At 41.7% G+C, this 21,599-nt stretch overlaps 1 protein-coding gene across 3 annotated transcripts in view; it reads right to left on the bottom strand.

Moving 5' to 3' along the window:
* Positions 1-21,599, bottom strand: part of DIAPH3 (diaphanous related formin 3) — a 611,019-nt gene that overhangs the window by 189,132 nt on the left and 400,288 nt on the right. For all 3 annotated transcript variants that reach the window (XM_066581399.1, XM_066581379.1, XM_066581388.1), the window contains one exon: positions 5,161-5,296. In XM_066581399.1, coding sequence (XP_066437496.1) covers positions 5,161-5,296 — 136 coding nt within the window. The remainder of the gene's footprint in view (positions 1-5,160; positions 5,297-21,599) is intronic.

Here is a 21,599-nt window from a genome sequence, read left to right as displayed (position 1 = left end):
GACTGATGTTTAGGAAGAAATACTGCTTGCGTCCAAGTTCTCTATTCTTTATGTACCTGAGCCTTCGCATGACATTAGCAGTTACCGACCTGCATAGGTAAATCTTTAGCTTTGCAGGTTTATTAGACTGTACAGATAGTCTTCTACTTGCGAACAAACCTGTCTGGAAGTATGATGTAATGCCACAGCATTACATCATACTGTACAGCCATTGGACAGGCATTCTATTAAGCCATACCATAGGCACAGCTTGATAGGCATTCTGTATAAGCAGCCCTGGGGCTTTTTAGAAGGCCCCCGGCTGCCATGGCAACAGCACAGCAACCTGTGTTCTTATTGCAGGAGACCGTACAGTACTACCGAACATCAGGTGCCAGCTCTTTCTTACAGCAGCCACCCGCCTGCAACAGCTCCGATAAGCCGTGCCGTTCATCGGAGCTGTTAACCCTCTAAACGCCACCAATTCTGTCAGCGGCGTTTAAAGGGTTAACAGCTCCAATAAGTGTCACAGCTTATCGGAGTTGTTGTGGGCGGGTGGCTGCTCTAAGAAACAGTCGGCACCCGTGTTGTATGGAGAGGGATCTACCCGCGATCTCCCTCCATACAAGCATTTGTTCGGACATACAAACAGACACACTTAAAAACAGCTTCTAAAACGGAGCCTGTTTGTAAGTAGGGGACTTTCCGTATATTGTGGCAAAATTATTTTCATGAATGATATTAATTTGTACATGTAACCCCACCCAAAATAGAAGTGTGTACCATATTCCACTATTTCCTTAAAGGGCTACTCCAGCATAAACACAATGTTCCATCCCTAACCCGCTCACTTGATTGCAGGTCACACACTGAAAGTCTCCTTTGTGTATTCCTACCACTTCGCTGCAGTGCAGCCCCTGAATCATACTTATCAGGCACCACCTTAAGAGTCTCATTTTCACATCTACCCCATGATGCATCAGCACAGCTATACCGGTGGCTATACCATTTCTGCTTACTTTTACACAACTTTAAGACCCTACAAATTTTTATGTCCCAGAAAACTCCTTCAGGCCGGCCTCAAACGAGCACAAGCACATTTGCGCATGCTTCACTGTAATGTGGTTGCACACAGAACGAAGCTGTTACGGCGTATTTCACTGTATGTTTTCTGCACGCATTGTATTCCACGGGGACCTTTGGTGCACAAATACACTGAAGAATAGAACTTGCTATTTTTTTGGCATACAAAATACAGAAATATGAAGGAGTCCTATTCTCTGCATATTACGCACCCAAAATATGCCCGTGTGAAGCTAGCCTTAATGTAGCAGAACCGGGGGCATCTATGGAGAAGACTGTGAAGGGCCAGGTGTGGTGTCTGCAGAGGTGGTGACTAATGAAGTATGGCACTACAAGAGGGGGCTGTGATGATCAGGGGGTGGGTAATACATTGGCAACTGTGAACCACCATCATGATGTTATATAGCGGGGTTTACATTTGTTAAGATGTCCAAGTAAAAACAGAATGGAATTCTAACTTATTGGAGATAAGTCCAGGACTCTTCTCTATCGGAATCGGGTGCATGCACATGTGAAAGTGCTTCACTGCCCTGGGATTCTCTAGTACATTATACCTCCCTTTTCTAGATAATCCTGAGAGGGATGACAGTCACAGGAGCATCTTTAGAAAGCTATACCCAGCTAGAGTAAAAGCAGGCTGGTGGTTTAGTGGCCCCAAAGGTTGTGGCAGGTTTCCTTTAATGTATCATATAATGTACTGAAAAACGATTAAAAATTTTAAGTGGGGTGAAATAGAAAAAAACAAAACGAAATTCCACCATCTTTGGATGCGTCTTGTTTCTACGGTGTACATACATACAGCAACAGAAATGACATAACTTTATTCTATGAGTCAGTACGATTACTACAATACCAAATTTATATATATTTTTTTTTGCTGTACCACTTATTTTTTTGCAAAGATATTTAATTTTTTTTATTATTTTGTCTCACCATCTTCTGACAGCCATAACTTTTTTATTTTTTCCAATGACATAGTTGTAAGAGGGCTCATTTTTGAGGGACATCCTGTAGCTTATATTGGTACCATTTTGGAATACATACAACTTTGTGATTGCTTTTATTGCATTTTTTCTTGGAGACAAAGTGACCAAAAAGAGCGCAATTGTGGTGTTTTGTTTTTTTTACATTCACTGTGCGGGATAAATAATGTGTTACTTTGATAGATCGAACTTTTACGGTCGCAGCAATAGCAAATATGCTGTTTTGTTTTATTTAAATGCTTATAAATATGGCAAAAGTGTGGTGGTGGTGGTGTTAGTGGGGGTTTAAACTTTAAATGCCTTTTATTTTTTTTTTATACGTTTAAATTTTTTTTTGCTATTTTTGACAGTCTTTTTTACCCTCACAGGGGACAAGAACTTGTGATTGATTGGTCCTGCAGTATGATTTAATGCCACCGCATTAAATTATACCACGATCTGACAGGCATTCTATCAAGCCATGCCACGGACATGGCTTGATAGGCACTCTGTAATGGCAACCCTGCTGGGCAGAGAAATGCTAGAAACTCATTGCAGCTCCCTAAATTGGGGCTGGATAGGATGAGGGCTGTGAAGAGGAATCTGCCCCTTCATTCTCAGGATCGGCAAGTGTCGAAGAGGTTGGACTTCCATCAATCATACACTGAACATATATATGTGCTATCAATCAAGATGGGAACACTGTACAAAGGCTACATTATCATAACGATGAAGGCATTTGGTTAATTACTAGAGATGAGCGAACGTACTCGGATAAGCACTACTCGTCCGAGTAATGTGCTTTATCCGAGTACCGCTGTACTCGTCTTGAAAGATTCGGGTGCCGCTGCGGCTGACAGGTGAGTCGCAGCGGGGAGCGGGGCAGAGCGGGCGGGAGAGAGGGAGAGAAAGATCTCCCCTCCGTTCCTCCCCGCTCTCCCCTGCAGCTCCCCACTCCGCAGCGCGTCCCGAATCTTTCAGGACGAGCGGGGAGGTACTCGGATAAAGCACATTACTCGGACGAGTAGTGCTTATCCGAGTACGTTCGCTCATCTCTATTAATTACATATGAATAGAAAGGAACAGAAAGCCCAGCATTTGTAAAAGAACCACAGTTTTATTTCATCCCTGTTCTTGTCTATCCATATGGTAGGAGCCTACAGATGTCCCACAGACGCTTGGAGGCGGAGGGGGCTGGGATCATTCCGGCAGGCTGCCTCCATTCAAAATAAACAGGAGTCACTCAAACATTGAGCGGCTCCTGTTTACACGGCCCAACAGTCACTTTGTTTTTAGTTCTGCTAAGAACCAAGCGACTTCGACAGGTGAGTGATTTCTTGCTCAGTGCCCATATGTACACAGGGTGATTATCACCTGAATTTGATCTTTCCAGCAAGAATTAGGGCAACAATCGCCCTGTGCAACGGTGTAAAGGTGCCCTAACTCTTTTATGCATCAACTAAGCAGGTGTGCTGTGCAGGGAATTAAACTGAAACAATTTAAGAAAAAAAACCATAAAGTTAAAATCGGCCACATGAATAGCAAATAAAGGGACACAAAATCATCTTGGTCAAGCTTTTTACACATAGATATAGCAGCTTCTAAAGGTATATTCACCCTAAGGCAATCATGAAATCTGTTTTTTATAGCCCCAGTGTTCTAAAAAAGCACGCATGGGACCACGTCCCAGCACCAGCTACGTATTGGGACTCCTCCCCCTTTCCCAGGCTCCTTGGAACACTGGGACTATGTGGATAAAACAGACTTCATGATTTCACTAGGGTGACTATATCTGTTAAGCGCCGTGGAATCTGCTATATCTATATATAAAAATCCTAAAATAGATGTTAGATAAAGCAACACAAAATCTTCTATGTTATATGTGAAACGAGATAAACACACACTAATATATATATATATATATATATATATATATACACACACACACACACACATATTATATATATATATATATATATATATATATATATACACACACACATATATATATATACACACATACATATATATATTAATTAGAGATGAGCGAACTTACTCGTTTAGGGCGTTTTTGCACTCGAGCACCGATTCTTCCGAGTAACTGACTACTTGGACGAAAAGATTCGGGGGGCGACGTGTAGCAGTGGGGAACAAGGGGGAGCTCTGCATCCCCCCCCCACTCCCCTCTGCAACCCCCCGCACACGACCGGCGCCCCCAGAATCTTTTCGCCTGAGTAGTCAGCTACTCGGGAAAAGTGGTGCTCGAGTGCACACACACACACACACACACACACACACACACTTAGGGTATTTATTTACTTGTAAAAAAAACTGGCAAATCATATTTGCTGCTGGGGTTGGACCTTCTATTTTTTTATAAATCAGATAATTTATACTGAAGTTATATTTTTGGATACACTTACCCCTTAATTTCTACACATGTACATACATAAAACATATCATTACCCCATTCGAACAATGCATTCAATCATTACTATATTTAAGCAAATCATAATCTCTTCTATAAATATATGACACATACAGAAGAAAAAAAAAAATGTAAAAAAGAACCTAACTTTTCTCCACCTTCTCACCCTCTCTAAATCCCATCAACTTTTCCACAATACCTCAATGCAACCAGCACTTGATGTGAAATATCCATCATATATAGCAGACGATCTTTCCAAAATTACCTCAAACGGTATGTTTTTTTTATATATCCCCACTTCCAAACACATAACCTGCCTTCTCTTTGTAACAAAATCTACCGTTAGAGTGAAGGGATAGGGGAGGGAAGAGTGGGGCAGGCTGCATCCAATAGGCAGTAAACAGCTTCCACGCTTGATACAATGCTCTCTGAATTCCGAAGAGAGTCTGCCCATTAACAACACCAAATATACAAATTCTGGAATTAAGACAAATACTATCGACAAGGCATAGTATTAAATTATCTAATCCCCATTTTAAAAACTTTAATGGAGTACGATAAACTCTATGCACTAAACATGATTGCAATACTTGTTGACTATCGGGTAGAGATATCATTGGAATCATACGCAACACTACGGACAGTTCATCTTCGCTAATATGGCCCAAATCTGTTTCCCAAGCATCCATTTCTGTAGGCAGTACGCACCTCTGTTCTTTTCCAGAAGACGTTTCTTCTTCTTCTGCCTTTCTTCCTTCTCCTTTTCTGCCATTTCTTTAGCCAGCATGACCCTCTTTTGTTTTTCTTCTGCTTCTCGCCGTCTGATATTCTCTTTTGTTGCTTGCTACAGAGAAAGAAAATTAAATCTCATTAATTAACCATGTGAATGATAGTGGGACATGATACTGTATTTAAAATCAATCTGAAAATAAATGAAGATTTAGAGCTATTGCCTTCCTTCCTGCCGTACGCAGGCTTTACACTAATGGGTACATTTAAAAAATTCCTGAGTCATTGGAAAATCTTTCACACGGCAGATCTATTTGTTTTCAGGTGAACAAAAGCAAAAAGTGTCACAAAACACATTACATTTATTATATATTAATGCCTAACAGTTACCTTAACAAGGCAAATTACTTTCCAAATGTCTGAAAATCGGAGGGTTTTATTAAACAAATCTGGGTAGAAGCACCGCGGACAGCTTGCCGCTTGCTTTTTAATATAGTGCGGAACGATTTTGGAAACAAACACAAAAGACAGAAACTTTGCAGCGCACCAGATGAGATCATAACAAATCAATAAATGAAAAAGTATAAAACCTCAGCCATCTGTGCAACGCTTCCTGAAAGGCAGGCACCTACTGCAGGTATCTTAGCAGATTACTTACATTATAACAGTTGGAGGGATTAACAAAATACTTTTAAGTTTTTTTCTAACATGAAGGGAAGAAAACGTTTTATCTGAGGACAAGTAGCATTATGCAGAAACTTGGCTTCCAATGACTTTCTATACATTCATTCATCTGAAAGGGCAACAAAGACTTTTCAATTAGAATAGAAATAAGGGTCTTTTAATTACCTTAAGTATATAAAACAGACTGATCAGTTTAAAGGGCACTGAACTATTTCTAACAAAACTACTATCTCATGGGGAATAGCTCCCACAGTTGTCACTAGGTCCACGGTGATGATATCTGCAGGTTCATTTAGACATGAATACCCAATGCGAGTATTCATGTCAGTCTATGTGTATGGCCAAGTATCAGGATGGGGCTACACCTACACTCCTTTCTCTCACTAGTAAAAGAAAAAAGCGCTGTCATCTCGCAGTCCATAGGAACGCACTGAGAAGCTTGAAAATTCGTTCCAAGTTGAATCTGTCAAGTGACTTCTTTCTTTAAAATAAATAAAAATCTCTAAATGCTGGGATTTCAGCGCAAGTTTAACATATAGTAGCTACTTTTCTCTGCTACTTCCATTCAAACATACCACCACACCTGTCCACAGGGTGTATTTGGATTTCAACTGCCAAATCCTTTTGGTCTTGAGGAGATGAGCAATAGTCATCATAGGTCTGTGGCAGCAGCCTTCTCGCCGCTCTACTCTTAGAACACATCCGCACTCAGTTGTGTATGGGTGTATCAGTCTAGATAGCTGCTGGCCAAACAAACGGCATACATCTATCTAAATGTGTATGGCCACCATTAGAATCAGTCACGGAAAAAAAACCTATCTGCCACCGGATTGACCCTTTCCAATCCACTGTTTGACGTCTTCCTACATTCTGAATAAAGCCTGTGCAGCTCCGATGTCGGAAGATGTCAAGCAGGGCATTCCTACTATATATTGCCGGAAGCTTTGCAGTCGGGGCCTCTCCCGCATGTCACATACTGCAGTACTGGCTCTAGCCAGAAGATGGTGCCATTGTATAATGGCAGAAAGAGAAAGCCCCCTAGGAAACCCGGAATCCAAAATTGGATTGCAAAGGGTTAAAATCAAAGTAGCCAAACTGGAGAAAGTGAAAATGTATCAAGCAAAAAAAAAATGTAATGTTACATAATATATATTCTGACCAGATAGTCAATGTTTGTGACAGGTGGAGCAGCTTCACCATAATCATTAAATGAAAGCGAACGAAAAAAGCTAAAATTTCAATAGCCTTTGGGAATTAAGGAATCACAAAAGAATGAGAACATGCTCAAAGATCTGCTTAGGCAACATTGTCACCCTCCCTTGTATTGGGATGCAATCCTGTTTTTGACAAAAACAAAAAGACTAGATTGCTCAAGTGCAGTCTCCATGGTTTTCGAATATTTTTAACAGAATACATTTTTGGACCACCATCAATTGTGGGACAGATTACAATTTACTATTGCCTAAGAGTCTCACTGAAAATAAATAAATAAATAAAATAAAAAATACAACTACTTGATATCAGATAATGACAATTTTCTATTTGGTTTTATTTTTTGCTGGTACATTTTAAAACTGTATTATCTGTACATGATTATGGGGGTGGCTATTTGGAGATATGCCTGACAGCAGGAACACGGGAGTGTTCTAGATGTTTTGTGTGACCTGTGCAGGGAAGCGGAGGAAGAGAGCTGTTACTATCACCTATTGTGTATGTTGGATCCATGTTATCAAAATATAGGTGTTAAGCCCCATTTATATGGGACTACTGTTGGGCAAACGATGCCAGACACTCGTCCCTATGTGTACTCACTCCCGTGCTGTTACATAAGAGTGAATATTGTTGGCTCACAGCGGGGTGGCTGAGGATTTCACTCCTTGCTCTCCCCCCACCCCTCTCAATTCACTTCACACAGCGGATGTTCAGTACTGAACAGCTACTATTTATACTGAACGATCAATATTAAGGATTTTGTGGCACTTAAAATGTTAAACGACGATCGTTCAGTGTAAACAACAGCTGTTCAGTACTGAACGTCTGCTGTGTTAAGTGAATTGAGAGGGGCAAAGCAGAGTGAAATCTCCTCCAGCCGTCCGGCTGCGACCAGATACCTGCTCCTGTGCAACAGCATGGTAGCGAGTACTTGCAGGGACGAGTGTCGGGCACCATTTGTCCAAAAGTCATCCTGTGTAAGGGGGGCTTTACTTGTTGTAATCTTGCCTATGATGACTGCAGAAAAGTTCTCTCTACAGAATAGAAAAGGACAGTCCATTATTATTCTTAGGGACTGGATTGCAGGAAACTGAACAATAATCTTTCAGTGCAAATGCTGCGAGCACCTGAAAAACAAATGAGAATTGGTTCATTGTAACAGTTTTTGCGGGCATAAAAATCAAATGACAATCAGCCTGTGTAATTTTCACTTTTTAGTTCCTTCTTTCAAAAACTCTTATTTATCCATCGATGTAGATGTCTGAGGTTTTCCCCCCCCGGGATGAGTTGTGTTTTTCAATGGTACGATTTAATGTACCATGTAATGTACTTAAAATATGTAATTGTTTAAAAAATATTTTCTACCCGCCATCTTCTGAGAACCATAATGTTATTTTTCTGTCAACTTAGTTGTGCGAGGGCTCATTTTTTGCAGGACGTCCTGTAGTGTCTATTAGGACCATTTTGGAGTACATATGGCTGTTTGATCGTTTTTAATTACATTTTTTCTTGGAGATTGGGTGACAAAAAAAATGTCTTAGAGAGCTTTATAAAACCAAAATAACACTTTTTACGGTGCAAAAGTAGTTTAAAAAAAAGTTTTAAATATTTTAGTCTCCTCTATTCTAATTATTATCCTATCATCTTAAAATATTATTTTATAGCATCTGCTTATAGCAGTCTGAGGGCTTATTTTGTCGTCCGTATATCGGCCGGGTTTTCAAGCCTAGACGATATACGCTGTCCCTCTCTGCAGGGGGAGGAGGCGGGCCGGGGCGCAGTGCACTGAGCTCCCGCCCCCCACCACTATTTGTAAATGGAGAGGGGGAGGGCATACCTTAGCTCCACTCCCAACCTTTCCATTGCAAACAGTAACGAGGGGCAGGAGCTCAGTGCACTGCTCCCGGCCTGGCCTGCCTCCTCCCCCTGCAGAGAGGGACAGCATATATCGGCTGTGAAAACCCAGACGATATACGCATGTCGGAATAAGCCCTTAAATAATAGATTAATTTATAGCTAAAAAGTGATAGCGAGCATTGTATAAGGAAATAAGGAAAAAAGGGTTAACAGTGAAATAATTAAACTGGCATGTCGCTTATGGGATCAGATTTCATGCTTCTTCTGCTGTAACTACTAGTGAAGCATTTGGAAGACAATTTTAATTTGTATAATTGAAATAAAAATAGGCATTGGTTCCAGTTGCATAATTAAAATGTATTGTAATAGAGCAGCAAGGTGCAGTTTGTCAACACGTGTTAGGCATTTTATAACCATGTAAGAGGCTTCCTTGCACTAGAGCAGAGAACTCAGCGATTCCATTGGGGATCACAGACTACTATAAAGACTGCACACACAGTTTCATGCTTGCGGAATACAGAAGCTCTCTTTCAAATAATTGACGTCCGCACAGCATAGGCTGCAATGTGTATTTTATCAGACTTAAAAGGATTAGTAATCTCTGTACAATCCATATGTTCTCTGGGTAACGCAAATTCAAAGTGTAAGAACAGTACAATGAGACAGATACAACAGATGTCAGCTGATTCAAAGTTAAAATAAAGCTATTATCATTAAGAAGCTCTTTTTGGTGAAAATTAGACCTAAAGCAGAGTCACAGTGTGACCATTATATGGATGACAATAAAGCCAATTGTAGTTTGATCTGTCACCTCGTTGCAAAATGGCTTCAAATTAAGTTCTCAATCCATATAATACATGGCTATCTAACAGAATGGCCCCGCAATTAGGGCTATAAACCGTGAAACCCATATGGGACACAAATGAATGCAACTAAAATAATTTCTTCTCTATGTGACCAACAGAGTGACCATTCAGACATGGGGAGCATTTTAGGGCTGATGTCAGGCAAAGCTCGCACTGGCAGTGGAGGCTCCATTAGGAGGCTGGTGCAGATTATGGCTTTTATGGGAATAAATGTTGCATGCTGTACTGTTTTTCCATGTTTGTTGTTGTATAGTAAAGGGTTAATTGGTTTTAACATTCAATTAGCTGAGCATTCTTTGGGGAAGAGATCATGTCATGTGACGTGCCTCTATAACCAAAAAGAACAGGTGTCACAACTAAAAACAGAATGGCTGTACTTCAATATAGTGAAAAAACCATTTGGCATCATCCAGGGTATAATTTGGCTTGAAGGTATGCTGCCTTCCAATAGGTGGCACTGTGAGGTATTATTCCAACCCCCTTATTTGCTAGGAGGGGAAGGGAATGTATCTCTAGTAAATGCCCTGCTAAAAGGTTTAACCCCTACAATGCTTTTAACCCGTAGGGCAAAAAATACATATATAGCTCCAGTGTACGAGCTAAAAGATTACTAAGACTTGATATTAAAGACAAATACAAAGTAGGGAAATATGCAGTCAGCAACTCCACTAATCATAAGTTACACATAAAAAAGCACACTTAGAATCCAGCATGCACATTCACACAGGCGACAAAATCGAGCAAGTTTGGTGCGTTGCCAGATGCCATTCTTTGTAATAGGTCTCTTACCATGGGTGATTTTTCTCTCGCAATGATGCTGTGAGATGAAAAAATTGCAACATGTTCTATTTCCGTGCGATTCTCCTCCATGTTTGCGGTCACCCCACATCACATGGACATTTACGCTCCATGTCGGGTGCGGCTCGGGCTTGCCCGTGTGAATACACTTTAATACTCCTGCCCTTCCCCAATTTGGAAATACAAATACATTGCAGTGTTAGTCCTTACTTTACGACTTATACACAACACCGTAGATTACCATGCTTCTCTTAATGGGAAAAAGGGTTAACAAATGTTTAGACTATTTTCCGTGTGGCTAAAGCTTTGAAGATATTGATGCATGCTCAGTAGGGGACTCTGTAACCCAGACGTTAGGGAAATAATGAGTTAGCAAAATTTATTGCCAACTAAGAGCCTGCAAGAAATCGTTACTATCATGCAATCATTGTGTAGGATCGATATGCCGCTTTGTGCATGCTTAAAAGAAAAAGGCCACAAAGTAACAAACAAGCTCAGCACGGTCCTGAGTGTGCACACATTATATATGTATACATAAATAAGAGATATGTAAAATTATAATATATACACACACACTTACCATAGATGCGATTGAGCAGAATATTGGTTTTGCTTATAATTGAGATACAGAAGCCATTCAGTTTCCATTAGCTAGATGACATATTCACCTCTGCTACAGGTATGTGCGCACAACTTTTCAGGTCTCATGCACACAAGTATGGTGACATAGTGTATCTACGATTTTCTATGGAGGCGCACTGCCATATAATGACATGTCATATTCTGAAAGTATTCTTTCCCAAAAAGCATTACCCCCTATAGATAAATATAAAGCTTCACACAGACACCATATAGCATATAAAGAGCCCATTTGTATAGAATGTTACAACATATTCCACAGGTTAACCTGTTGTTGGCTCACCACCTCACCCCTTATATTGTGCAGAGAACAATGCATTGTGATTGAGCATCAAATAGTACAAAGATTGGAATCTGTAGCGAATAATTCACATGACCGCTATACAAAGAGGGAGGGAGGGGGAGCGAAGCATGTTCTGGGCAACGTGTGCCGCTTACATGTGGCCATGACCAGCCCAGAGAAACAAGAGACATAGAAAACGTTTTAGAACAATTCTGTGAATAGTCAATAAAAAAACAAACAACAAACCTTAATGCATTGGTCAAAAAGTAACCCAATTTCATCCATGAAAAACAATCTCTCTGAAAAGGAAGCCTTGACACCAGTGTATAGTCCTAGATTTTGTTTCACACGTATACTTGATATTAAATCTTTATACTGTACAAGGATTTAGAAACTGAAGACGAGGTTAGTCGAATGCTCACACTATGTATTATATAAAGTAATGGAAAGAAAACTACAATGGGCATGTAATACACATACACAAAGAGCGGTTGTTAGGAAGCACAAAAAGCAACTGCTGTATACCTTTATTATCCTGCTCATAATAACCTTCTACTAGGAACTCTCACTTTCAGATAAAAAACACTAAAATAAAAGTGGCAGTGACATGATTCCTGATATGATAGATCTGCATAATAATTGTATCCATGGTAACTACATCATTTGGTAGACTGTATCCTCTAATGAGAAATATACCTACTATTATTTGTAGTCTTAAAAGATGGATTAGGTTTCCCTTCAAATAGAAATTGAGTTATTATACAAGAGACCTGATAACATTGGGGGGGGGGGGGGGGGTCATTCGTCCAGTGGTTGTCAGGTCACTCCTCTTGTATGGAGACTTTAACCCTTTCCAATCCAGTTTGTATCCTGGTTTTCCTAGGGGGCTTACTCTTTTACTGCAATTATACAACGGCGCTATCTGCTGGCTAAAACCAGAACTGCATGAGGTGACACGTTGGATGGGCTTCGACAGCAGAGAGGCTGGCAATATACAGTAGGAGAACCCCGACGGACGTCTTCCAACATCGGAGCTGTACAGACTTAAATCATAATGTCTTCAGAGGTCAGACAGTGGATTGGAAAGGGTTAAATGGCTTAACTGAAATGTCCAGAGGTTGCAACTGTCTGGTAAGACCCTTAGGAATTACAGATAGATGGTTCTTCGCTTCTTTAAAGATTGTTTTTGTGTTTGCACTGATATGTGCCCTAAACACGTCAAGTAGTAGTAGGGTAGGTTTCCTCAGATGTCCTCAGGGTGTTTGTACTACTCTTTTTTTCGATCCATATTTTCATTCCACTTTCATCCTTCCTCATGAACATGGAGAATAACTCCTCGTGGGATCGCCTCTTTTAGGATGCTTTTTCTTTTGTAGATTAAAATTGGTGGAAGTTTGGTGCCATCTGCACTGCAGGCCAACACAACCGTGTCATGAGTTTTCTCATGGTCTGAGATTTTCACGGTTATGGTTTTTGCACCTTTCACATCAACAGTCCTGGACAATAGAACATCAGAAGTTAACGGGACTTCATCAATATTCCCAATCTGGCCTATTTCAAAGTAATTTTTCTTTCTTGCGTCAATTACAAATTTATGTAGAGTCACAATCTTGGATTCATACTTCTTTAGGCATTTTTTGCACAATTCTAGTTTTGATGCGCATAGCAAGGCCACGTCTCCTCATGAACCTGGAGCACCACGATGCGGATCCAGTGAAGTCCTCAATGCCTTTTTCTGCATCAAGAGGCTTGGCTTATCTTATTTTTGTAGAGAATGAAAATCGTAGTTCCTGTGATCAACTCTTTCATGCCCACATGTGGCCATTTTGCAGTACGCCAATGAAAAGCGTGTTTACTTTCACCTGCGTATCGCAGCTCATCCTCCTGTTTCCTCCATTCCAATAGTTTTTTCAGTTGGAGGCAGCCCAAAATCTCTTTCAGCTGCCCTATTTCCATGTTCTTTGGCGTATTTTACTGCCTCCCGTTTAAAAGGGATTTTATATGTTAGTCTTTCCTGCTTTGACATTTTAAAAATTGGATGCAGCAAGAGACTAAGGTAGTTTTCTACAACAAAATACTGTAATAAAAGAACTGTCAGCACTGTCCATCATAGGAGGAAGGGAGAAAGCTGATTGGTGGAGACGGGGGAGCAGCAGCAGTTCCCTCTGGAGCTCACCACCAATTAGCATTATGTAGGGCAGCAGTGCAGGAGAAAGAGAACTGCTCACACCTCCCCTGCTATCATGTGGATGCAGAAAGACGTGTGAACGAACACAAGAACGTTACCGCCAGCTTGAATTTCGGCACATTTGCTTTATAAGACACATGGACACATGGGGTAAAGCAGGAAGTGCAACTTATGAAGCAAAAATACTGTATATCAATTTGGTATTGACATAATCGTACCAGCCTGCAAACTTAATCATATTATTTATACCGCCCGGTGAACGCCGTAAAAAAAAAACAAAAAAACACGCTAGAATTGCAGATTTTGTTTATCTTTCCTCTAGAAAACAATTGAATAAAAAGCAATCAAAATGGTATAAGTTGCCAAAAAAAAAAAAAAGATAAATGTAGACTAGAGGTGCAAACTGGCTTTGTCACTATCGGAGTAAGTTCCATTTGCAGGTTTTGCTGGGTTTCGAGTTTATAAAGCCTGGTAATCGATCCTCTAAATATACATCCAGTGCACAGTTCGGAAGTTCCTATAACACGTACTCATGTGTTATACCCATGATCAACCCAAAGGTTATTCTTTCTCTCTCTCTAATATATATATATACACTACCGTTCAAAAGTTTGGGGTCACATTGAAATGTCCTTATTTTTGAAGGAAAAGCACTGTACTTTTCAATGAAGATAACTTTAAACTAGTCCTAACTTTAAACAAATGCACTCTATACATTGCTAATGTGGTAAATGACTATTCTAGCTGCAAATGTCTGGTTTTTTGTGCAATATCTACAAAGGTGTATAGAGGCCCATTTCCAGCAACTATCACTCCAGTGTTCTAATGGTACAATGTGTTTGCTCATTGGCTCAGAAGGTTAATTGATGATTAGAAAACCCTTGTGCAATCATGTTCACACATCTGAAAACAGTCTAGCTCGTTACAGAAGCTACAAAACTGACCTTCCTGTGAGCAGATTGAGTTTCTGGAGCATCACATTTGTGGGGTCAATTAAACGCTCAAAATGGCCAGAAAAAGAGAACTTTCATCTGAAACTCGACAGTCTATTCTTGTTCTTAGAAATGAAGGCTATTCCATGCGAGAAATTGCTAAGAAATTGGAGATTTCCTACAACGGTGTGTACTACTCCCTTCAGAGGACAGCACAAACAGGCTCTAACCAGAGTAGAAAAAGAAGTGGGAGGCCGCGTTGCACAACTAAGCAAGAAGATAAGCACATTAGAGTCTCTAGTTTGAGAAACAGACGCCTCACAGGTACCCAACTGGCATCTTCATTAAATAGTACCCGCAAAACACCAGTGTCAACATCTACAGTGAAGAGGCGGCTGCGGGATTTTGGGCTTCAGGGCAGAGTGGCAAAGAAAAAGCCATATCTGAGACTGGCCAATAAAAGAAAAAGATTAAGATGGGCAAAAGAACACAGACATTGGCCAGAGGAAGACTGGAAAAAAGTGTTGTGGACGGATGAATCCAAGTTTGAGGTGTTTGGATCACAAAGAAGAACGTTTGTGAGACGCAGAACAAATGAAAAGATGCTGGAAGAATGCCTGACGCCATCTGTTAAGCATGGTGGAGGTAATGTGATGGTCTGGGGTTGCTTTGGTGCTGGTAAGGTGGGAGATTTGTACAGGGTAAAAGGGATTCTGAATAAGGAAGGCTATCACTCCATTTGGCAACGCCATGCCATACCCAGTGGACAGCGCTTGATTGGAACCAATTTCATCCTACAACAGGACAATGACCCTAAACACACCTCCAAATTGTGCAAGAACTATTTACAGCAGAAGCAGGCAGCTGGTATTCTATCGGTAATGGAGTGGCCAGCGCAGTCACCAGATCTGAACCCCATTGAGCTGTTGTGGGAGCAGCTTGACCGTATGGTACGCCAGAAGTGCCCATCCAACCAATCCAACTTGTGGGAGATGCTTCTAGAAGCGTGGGGTGCAATTTCACAAGCTTACCTCAACAGATTAACAGCTAGAATGTCAAAGGTGTGCAATGCTGTAATTGCTGCAAAAGGAGGATTCTTTGTCGAAAGCAAAGTTTGATGTAAAAACAATGTCATTTCAAATACAAATCATTATTTCTAACCTTGTCAATGTCTTGGCTCTATTGTCTATTCATTTCACAACGCATGGTGGTGAATAAGTGTGACTTTTCATGGAAAACACAAAATTGTTTGGGTGACCCCAAACTTTTGAACGGTAGTGTATATATATATATATATATATATATCTCACACATATATAGTGCTTTACTAATATTTGGTGACTTCTATTACGCAGAATGGCCTTCTTTAGACTCTTCAGCCCCATGATTCCCCTTCTCATCTATTTCAATTTCTGCACAAATAAGGCTGGTTAGACATGCGGATGATGCGACATTTGTTAGAAAGAGACTACACTTTCTTCTCAAATCCTCACAAATGTTACTCGAAAATTGACCTCTCCTTTATAGATCAACAGTCATATCAGAGAGCCGTGTTGTCTGAGATTGGTCTAATTAAATGGTCAGATCACGCTCCCATTCATATAATAGTTGCTGGAAAATGTAACCAACCTCCGTCAATTCCCTGGAGAATCAACTAATATATACTTCATTCTAAGAAATATCTGCAAGCAGTCTCAAGCAGTTGTGGATACATTTTTTTCATTCAACTGCAATAATGAAGTAAGAGAGACAACGGTATTGTGCTCTCAAAGCTTTTATTAGAGGACTCTATATTAGTTTAGCAGCTAAATACAAAAAAAAGAGAGAGATAAGCCTCTATTCCTTGAACTCCTAACTCCATGCTAAGTATTTCCCAGTCAAATAAACAATCTTATTTGCCAACTGAAGAGCTCGCCAGGTTGCATCATCAGCTGCACACACTTCACTGAAATAAATAGAATTTAGCATCAGTGAGACTAGAAGCTTTGTACTACGATCACAGCAATAAAGGTGGGTCCTTGCTGGCTCCCCACTTGAAAAACCTTTCTTATAAATCTAAGAGTCTTTGTCTTTAGAACTCAAAGGGTGAAAAAAATATAGGTCCCCAAGACGTTTCTAATACTATCGCAGATTATTACTCCTCCTTATATATAATTTACAGCACAACCATCGGGGCTTATAATTAGCAAAACTCTGCATAACTTCCCTCTATATCTCCAGCGCAGCTTCCTGCCCCGTAAAAGGATTTCACTTTAAGGCGGGCTTCACACGAGCAAAATTTGTGCATTATGAGATGCACAGATCTCACACAGATATGAGCCCCATTCTTTTGTCACTGGGACTTAGGTATTATATTACATATATTCTGGAGGCGTTCTAAGCTAACCTCCTTTTAGGGGAGATTCAATCATGTTGCTTGCTCAATTTAGGGCTAGATAATCTACCACCCTTGTGTTGGCTAAATGGCCGATAGCTAAAAACTAAAGGTCTAGCAATTTTCACAACATTACCCAAGTTATCCAATGTCTTCAATTGTAACTGCTCTATGAAAGGCTCATTGCGTTACAACAAGGTCATTTTCATCCATACTGCTGTAGATGGGCAAGTTTTCTGGAGAATCTAAACAATAGGTATGTATGTATGTTAAACTAAAGTTATGTCTATTCATTCTTAGTACCTCCTTACACTGCTCTCGATTCTTATATTAATGCAGCACTGTACTTAGCAAATATTATCTCACTTTAATTACTAGGTATTCCTTAAATGTTTTTTTTGTTTGTTTGTTTTAATTCTTTTATATAAGCTATATAGGAGTAGTAAGCTTCTGATGGATATCCATGTACTTGTACCATTTCTATGCTGGAAAATTATATTTTTAATAAAAAGTATAAAAATAAAAAAAAAATAAAAAAACTTACGAGACCCTTAGGTAATGTGAATACAAACATAAATGTGATCAGTAACATTCACCAAGTTATCTTATAGAAACATAAGGTACATATTCAAGTTCAAGGGTGAATGCACACAAGTGGATTTGAACAGTGGAATCCGGCGCGGGCGACAGCCTCGGATTCTGCAACAAATGCCGCCCATAGCATGCTATGGTAAAGTGATTCCTCATGCACACGGGCGGAAACCAATTGCAGTTTCCATTCGCCGATGAAAAATTGCAGCATGCTCCATTTTCCTGCAGCGTACTAACGAGTGGCTTCCATTGAAGCCAATGGAAGCCGTTCGCCCCGCGGCCCGTCCACAGCTGTGGATTCCACGGGAGAAGCAGGAGTTTAAAATAAAAATCTGCACTGCATATGTCCAACATGCAGACCATCCACAGTACAGATGAAGATTCAAGAAAGCAGGTACTCACGGGCGCCGCTGCTGCCAAAGCAGGAATCCGCATGCGGCCTAACAGAGACAAACAGGAAATAACTGAAAAGTCCTATTAAAATGACTAATTGCTAGAACCCAAAGAAAGTGCCAAAGAACCCAAGGACAGGCAGGCCAGCCTTAGTTAACCTTTATTGACACAACCCCATGCATAACAATCACTAGCACTCAACCAAAATCGGGAAATGCACTAAAGGGGGTTATTCAAGACTTAAAATCGATTATCTATCCTAAGAACTGGTCATACATATCAGATCTGTCAGACTCCCAGCATTTCCGCCAATTAGATGTTTAAAGGAGCCTCTTCACTGTCTATTGGCTGTGCCTGGTATTGCAACTCAATCCCTTTCACCTGAATAGGACTGAGCTGTAGAAAGGCCATGTGACCGATAATTGTGAGGTCACATTTAATTTCATTAAAGGGGTTGTCCCGCGGCAGCAAGTGGGTCTATACACTTCTGTATGGCCATATTAATGCACTTTGTAATGTACATTGTGCATTAATTATGAGCCATACAGAAGTTATAAAAAGTTTTATACTTACCTGCTCCGTTGCTGGCGTCCTCGTTCCCATGGAGCCGACTAATTTTCGCCCTCCGATGGCCAAATTAGCCGCGCTTGCGCAGTCCGGGTCTTCTTCTTTTCTGAATGGGGCTCCGTGTAGCTCTGTGTAGCTCCGCCCCGTCACGTGCCGATTCCAGCCAATCAGGAGGCTGGAATCGGCAATGGACCGCACAGAAGCCCTGCGGTCCATGGAGACAGAGGATCCCGGCGGCCATCTTCAGCAGGTGAGTATGAAGACGCCGGACCGCCGGGATTCAGGTAAGCGCTGTGCGGGTTGTTTTTTTAACCCCTGCATCGGGGTTGTCTCGCGCCGAACGGGGGGGGGGGGGGGGTTACAACCCCTTCAACTATTTTCAGCTCTGTAGAAGAGAGATAATGTATTTTTTTTAAATGCTAAAACCTTTTTTTTTTATATTTTACAAATTTTCCTAGGGATGCCATAATGGAGGCACCTAAATACTTCCTGTGCTTAGAAATACATGGCAGCAGTAGGTCTGTGTTTAATGGCAGGAGCAACAATCAGGTAGCAGTCAGAAAAGCGTGAAACAAATAGTGTACAAAAAAAAAAAAAAGACAGAAAAGATGGAGTACAGCCTCTCACCGATCCCAAATAGCTGCACCCAGTCTTATCTGTGTGTACAGCGCTGCTACGCTATCTTATCTAGGTAGCTTCCATTAGTTCCTCCGCCCTCTAATGATCAAGCAATGCCTCTGTCCAGTCAGCTCAATCTAAAAGAGTGAAAAGTGAGCTGTCGAAAACAGGAAATGTCAGTCCATTGTACCGTAAGTGCTCTAGAGTTAAACCAATGACCTCTCATGATTTATACTGACGGGGACATACAGATGCAGCAATAGTTAACAAGGCAAGTGCACTGCAATACCTTGATCTACAGCACTGTAGTTATCAAAATGCCTTAAATGTGAAGGTCACGTTTGCAAGTTGTGTAAGTAAATATATCCCCTTTAACAAATATTTTTCAACTACGGTATGTACATTTTTGGCCTATTAAGACCAACCCAACAATAACTAAAATAAGAAGTCCATTACAAGCCATGGTCCATTCTGTTACAAACTCTGTTGACTATCCTTAAAGGGGTGGTCTCGCGAAACCAAGTGGGGTTATACACTTCCGTATGGCCATATTAATGCACTTTGTAATGTACATTGTGCATTAAATATGAGCCATACAGAAGTTATTCCACTTACCTGTTCCGTTGCTAGCGTCCTCGTCTCCATGGTTCCGTCTAAATTCGCTGGCAGCTTGCTTTTTTAGACGCGCTTGCGCAGTCCGGTCTTCTCCATTCAGCACGAGCCGCTTCAGTGTGCTCCCCGCTACAGCTCTTCTGCGCATGCGCAGACGAGCTGTCACTGCTCGGGAGCGCGCTGAAGCGGCCATTCTGCACCATCCTCTGTTAGAGGAAGGTGCAGAAACTGGAGCTGCCCAGCGGAGAAGACCAGCCCAGCCCAGCCCAGCCCAGCCGCCCCGAGAAGCCTCCCAGGTAAGTGATGGGTCGGGGGGGGGGCTGCCGCTGCGCCGGGCTGCGCCGGGGGGGGCTGTCGCTAGGCCGGGGGGGCTGCCGCTGCGCCGGGGGAGCTAGCGCTAGGCCGGGGGGGCTGTCGCTGCGATGGGGGGGGCTGTCGCTAGGCCGGGGGGGCTGTCGCTAGGCCGGGGGGGCTGCCGCTGCGCCGGGGGAGCTAGCGCTAGGCCGGGGGGGCTGCCGCTGCGCCGGGGGAGCTAGCGCTAGGCCGGGGGGGCTGTCGCTGCGACGGGGGGGGCTGTCGCTAGGCCGGGGGGGCTGTCGCTGCGCCGGGGGAACTAGCGCTGGGGAGCCGGGGGCTAGCGCCGCTTACCTGCTGCCTGGCGGTGGGCGTCTGGTCGGCGGCTGCGATGCGTCCGGTTGCCATGGAGACACAGCTGGCGGCGTCTCGGGAGCGCGCACGTCGGGCTGAAGCAAGGGCTGTACACTTTGGGAGAAGAACCGGCGGCCATCTTTGGAAAAGTTTTTAAAAGTTGCTGAAACGCTGGAACAGTGAGTAGAAACCGGCTTTAAAAGTCATTTAAACGGGTGCTTAGTTTTGTATGCTGAATAAGGGGGACTGGGCAAAAAAAAAAATTAACTGCTTCCTCGAGACATCTCCTTTAACATTGCTCAGGCTTTCTTCTGCTTTCTACATATTTGTAATGTGTGCATTCTTATCTAACCACACATTAGGTGCACTTCAGAAACTTCTTTGTTCAGACATCATGTGGCTGAATGCGGCTAACTTACTGTGTTCCACTGAAGGCTATGGAAAGTATTATTGATAAAACTGTGTACTGCCTTAGGGCATGCTGCAAGAGACTGTCAAGATATCAGAAAATATCCTGCTTCTGATACAGTAAAACTGATTTCATGTATTCTGTCAGATTTAAAGAGCTTGTTTCAACAACATAATATCTATGCATTACTGCTTAAACACATTACTGTGTAATTACATATTTATCCCCCAGCTACAGTAATATTTATCAAGTGTTTCCAGTTACTAGTCAATGGGCAGTGCTCATATATCACATTTCAGAACTCAACAAAGCAGTAGCAAAATAGAAATCTAATCTAAAACTATAACGCAGATCATCTTTCACCTTATCAATAGAAATCACAGTGGTACGAGACGTCTATATAGTAGTAGTTATGTCTGTGAAGGGCCTTCACCTTATCAATACATTTAAAGGGGTATTTCCACGGCATCAACCTATCTTCTACCAACAGGATAGAGTACAATTTGCTGATTGGTGGGTGTCTGACCACTCGGACCTCCACCGTTCCCACGATTCAGCCCCAACACACTGTGGGGGGCAGAAGACATGGTTGAACTCTGCTATCTCTGGCGGTCCCATTAAAGTGAATGGAGCAGAGGTATGTATGTGCCATGCTATAATGGGGATAACTCTATACGCCCATGCCAGCTGCTCTACTATGAATACTGCTATGTACACATAGATATCATTCACACAGCGGTGTCAAAT

Source organism: Eleutherodactylus coqui, chromosome 1, assembly GCF_035609145.1.
Source record: "Eleutherodactylus coqui strain aEleCoq1 chromosome 1, aEleCoq1.hap1, whole genome shotgun sequence".
In the NCBI taxonomy this organism is placed as follows: domain Eukaryota; kingdom Metazoa; phylum Chordata; class Amphibia; order Anura; family Eleutherodactylidae; genus Eleutherodactylus; species Eleutherodactylus coqui.
This window is presented reverse-complemented; position numbering and strand designations above follow the sequence as displayed.